The sequence below is a fragment of the Pantherophis guttatus genome, chromosome 5, assembly GCF_059756535.1.
Source record: "Pantherophis guttatus breed Tessera chromosome 5, ASM5975653v1, whole genome shotgun sequence".
Lineage (NCBI taxonomy): Eukaryota > Metazoa > Chordata > Lepidosauria > Squamata > Colubridae > Pantherophis > Pantherophis guttatus.
Genome location: NC_142067.1, coordinates 36,308,204 through 36,312,905, shown reverse-complemented (window position 1 = coordinate 36,312,905; position 4,702 = coordinate 36,308,204). Strand labels below are relative to the sequence as shown.

The following is a 4,702-nucleotide window of genomic DNA, read 5'->3' as shown; positions in this document are numbered from 1 at the left end:
TTTTGACTGAGTTTGTTATAAATCTGCTACTGGAATGTGTAAGACTCTTAATTTCACCTAGGATAAGTCTCCTTATTTGTTTATCTATTTTCTAGGCCACCCAAGACGGAGCATAGAAGGTTTGGCTTATGGAAAAAAAAACTATAAATTAAAAATAAAATACAGTAGATAGTGATATCTGGGGGGGAACAGCAAAAAAGTTGTTCCCCACCATTTGGTGTTCTCAGTCAGCAGAAATGAGGCCAACAAGAAAGGCTCAATTCTATAAGGCTATCTTGTGAAGGAAAGTCATTTCAATCTAATTTTTTTGCTTGAACGGGTCAGGTGAAATGAGGAAACTACCAGGACAAAGTAAATCTAAGGCTGATGATGTTACCTAGTTAGAGTAATGAAACAGCTGCAAAAATAAGCAAGTTCAGAGAGCACCAAGGAACTCTCATTTCAACCGTCAGCTACAAATATTCTCTTTTATTGATAAGTTAAAATACATTTATTTAATAATTATTAGAGAAAGCATTACATAATACATATTTTGGAACTGGTTGTTTATTTTCATGTCAAATTACTGTATTTTTCGGAGTATAAGACACCTACCTTTTTTGGTGAGGAAAAGAAGAAAAAGAAATCTCCCTCTGCCTCAGCAATTTTGCCTCATTACAGCAAACAGCCTGCTTTACTTTCATTTTCGTTTTCAGCATAGCTTGATTAGCATAAGGAAAAGAAAATCTGCTCCAGCAATCTACCTCTTTGGAGCAAGCAGCAGAGGCCTGCGCAAAACAGCTGAGACCAAATCAGCTGACAGTCGGGAGACGATCCAAACAACTTGTGTTAATTAGGCTGTGCTGAAACTGAAAGGAGCTGTTTTTTCTTGCTGTTTACTTGCAAGGAGGTAACTGCTGCAAGGCAGGCCAAAGGGTGGGGCCAGTGGGTGGGCGATTTACTTCCTGGAACTATACCAGCTCTACAAATTTTCTCTTGAATTTGTTAAGTATGAACAAAAAGCAACCGTTACTAGTAATCCAAAAAAGTATGTCAGATTTAAAGGTCACCGACTAATTTCAAGAAAATAAAATGTGCTTAATTCAAACTTCATTGCTATATTATGAGATTTCCAATGCATTCATGTAGTTTTTATTGCAAGTCAATATTTTGGACTGAATGGAACAGGTATATCTGGAGAGCAATTAAGAATATCACTTCTTACAGAATACATTATAAAACAGTGGTGTAAAAGTCAATAGCAATCACTTAAATACAATGAAAAATGTCAAATTCTTCCTTGGAGATTTATTTTTATACCTCATTTACTACTTCCTTTACAGACCATTTAATTCAGATGCTCAAGACATTACATACTCATTGAGTAATTGGGATTGACTCTTAACAGTTCTTAACTAGCAGGAAACTAAATACATGCCGACATTACATTTGCTAGCTGTACAACTGTTAATTAGATGAATCAAAGCTGATACATTATTCCCCAATTAACCTTAAATATTTCCTGATGTTATTACATGGGCAGTATGGCAAGTTATAATTATACTGAGCAGAGCTGAATGAGTAAGTTTTTCTCAGGAAGTTAGCAAAATTTTTGTTAATGGTTCTAATCTAATGGAATATAACTGCTTTATAATAAAGACAGTAATTTGGCTCCTACTCATATGAACCAGGTGGAGGGTATAACCAGTTCCATGCTGGCCTGTTAAAGGACCAAGCAAGTTTCCCCTGTGCCCAGACAATTTCTGGCATGATCCAGACTTCTAAGCACCATGTTAACATGTAATTAAAAGTCTCAAAAAGTTATGAATCGTTCCTCTACAGAACTCAATGGCACAAATTATTTTGTTCACACAATCATTTATCTAACTTGGCAATTGACTGTCTCAGTGAATGTTTAAATTGAGAAAATGATTTGGTTACTAAAACATGACATCATTTGCATTGTGTTTTAAACCAAACTCTCTGAACGAATCAACCTGAGAAGTATTTTCAGACAACTTATTTTCAGCACTGAGTTGTTCACTGTTGAGATAAATGCAAGACAGTGTGGAGTTGTTTTTGGTAAGTTGATTTTCACCCATTTCTAATGTAGGATATTTCTTTTTGGGCTGAATTTTGTGCTTTCTTCGGACACTATGATCAAGGGAAGCATAACACATTTGACGTTCAGCTGTCTGCTACAAAAAAGAAGCAATTCATATTATTAGTCATGTCATTTAATATGGTGTCAAACAGTTAATGGTAAAAGTAACAATTCAGTTGTATGATACACCTAAATGAAATATAAATTTTGTGTTTGAACATTGGACGCTATCTAACAAAATGAAATTCAGTGGTGAAAAAAGTAAGGTTCTACACTTAGGCAAGAAAAACCAAATGCACAGGTACAGTATAGTTGGAACCTGGCTCAATAGCAGTAACTCTGAGAGGAATCTTGGAGTCCTAGTGGACAATCACTCTAAAATGAACCAACAGTGTGCTGCAGCTGCCAAAAAAGCCAACACAGTTCTAGGCTGCATTAACGGATAGAATCAAGTTGATGTGAAGTGTTAATACCACTTTGTAATGCCTTGGTAAGACCATGCACTACATCCAGTTTTGGTCACAATGTAAAAAAGATGTTGAGACTCTAGAATCTAGAAAGTGCGCAGAGAAGAGCATCAAAGATGATTATGAGACTAGACTCTAAAACATAAAGAACGATTGCTGGAATTGGGTATGTCTAGTTTAAAGAAAAGACTGACTAGGGATGATGTGATAGAAGTCTTCCAATATCTCAGGGGTTGCCACAAAGAAGAGGGAGTCAAACTATTCTCCAAAACATCTGAAGGCATGACAAGAAGCAACGGATGGAAACTAATCAAGGAGAGAAGCAACTTAGAACTAAGGAGAAATTTCCTGACAGAATAATTAATCAGTGGAACAACCTGTTAGAAATTAAAGAACATTTATATAAACAAGCATGTACAAACCTGTACATCAGTGGTGGATCTAGGAGAAGGGACATTCATTTGCTCATAACAACTTTCATCTGAAAATAAGTTTTGATGTAGAATGTTTTAAAATAGTTACTCTATATTATTATCAATCATATAAAGTTCTGCACTGACCTGTTATATTTCAATACCATGCGGTACAGCAGTTTTAACTATACTGTGCTGGTAAATACCTGACATATCTCACTTCCTCTAGATCGGGGTGTCAAACTTGCAATGACACATTGTTGTCATGTGACGTATCACAACTTTTTCATCATTCACTAAAATGGGTGGGCGTGGCCAACGCATGCATCTAGCCCACAGGCCGCGAGTTTGACACCCCTGCTCTAGACTAAGGAAGAGGAGTGCAGTATAGTACTCTGCATCCACTTTCTTGCTGGGTAGATATTTAAACTGAACTGAAGTAGCTCCTAAGATGAGAAGTGAAACATTTTCACGGAAAAAAACAAGAAAGTCCAGTTGCCTTTTGAAAAAGCACCTTTGCACCATGATATGAATTACTGAGAATCTCCATAGACATAGAAATGTAAAAAAGTTATGGGCTTGTCCACAGAGATCATCACTCAAGCATGATTATATTGTAATTAGAAGATTTTACTTATTCTAATTCCCTGCAATGATATTCCAGATATACAGCTCTTTAGTATATAAAGTTTTTTACCTTCTGATTAGTAATGACAACATCACTAATATGGTGGCCTAATTTTCAATTCCAACAGTTAACACAAATAATTCAAATAATCAACAATGATTACCATATATTTAATTGTTTTTATATTCATTTATATGGACCATTAATCCCAATAAAAGGGAATATAAAAAGTCTTTACACCCCTATTAAAATGCCAGTTATTAGAGATGTAAAAAAAAATCAGACTGAAATAAATCACTTCAGAATTTTTTGCACCTTTAATATAACATATAAGCTATATAATTCAATTGAAAAACAAGCTGAATTTTTTTGGGGGGGAGGGAATAACAATAAAAAAATTACATTAATGTGGTTACATAAGTGTGCCCACTCTCTTATAAGTACGGATGTGGTTGTGTTCAGAATTGAGGTAGGATGGCAAGATGGCAGCTTTTTCTTACAAAGAAAAACATCCAAATCTGGCTACATTAAGTCTGACAAAAGCATGGGGAAAAATATGTTATGGTCTGATGAGACCAAGGTTGAACTTTTTGGCTATAATTCCAATAAGTATGTTTAACAGGAGTGTGCACTTTTTATAGCCACTGTATGTATCTATATATAAGATGTACTAGCAATATTAAAAAATATTAAAACATTTTAAAAAGATAGGAACATTTGTTACCAACTTTTTGCTGTATTAAAGATAGGGAATTTCCAAATCTCCTCCAAACCTTAGTATATTTTATATAATAAATGTAATGTAATGTAAATACACATACACACACATATTAGACACACACATGTAGAATATAAAAGTATAAAAACTATATATGGTAGATAGATATAGATATAGAGAACCAGTTTGGTCTAGTGGTTAGGGAACCAGGCTAGAAAGCAGGAGACCATGAGTTCAAGTTCCACCTTAGCAATGAAAGCCAGCTGGATAACTTTGGGCCAGTCATTCACTTTCTCAGCCCACCCCACCTCACAGGGCTATTCTGAAGAAAATAGGAGAAGGAAGTTGTGTTGGATATGTTCTCCACCTTGAGTTAATTGTAAAAATAATAAC

At 35.0% G+C, this 4,702-nt stretch overlaps 1 protein-coding gene across 3 annotated transcripts in view; it reads right to left on the bottom strand.

Moving 5' to 3' along the window:
- Positions 1 to 1,105: 1,105 nt before the first annotated feature.
- Positions 1,106 to 4,702, bottom strand: part of TRAT1 (T cell receptor associated transmembrane adaptor 1) — a 74,104-nt gene continuing 70,507 nt past the window's right edge. For 2 of the 3 annotated variants that reach the window (XM_034413104.3, XM_060686308.2), the window contains 2 exons: positions 2,973 to 3,031; positions 1,106 to 2,177 (listed from right to left, as the gene is read on the bottom strand). In XM_034413104.3, coding sequence (XP_034268995.2) covers positions 1,920 to 2,177; positions 2,973 to 3,031 — 317 coding nt within the window. In that variant the 3' untranslated portion in view covers positions 1,106 to 1,919. The remainder of the gene's footprint in view (positions 2,178 to 2,972; positions 3,032 to 4,702) is intronic. The other variant, XM_087894907.1, reaches the window with a different exon arrangement.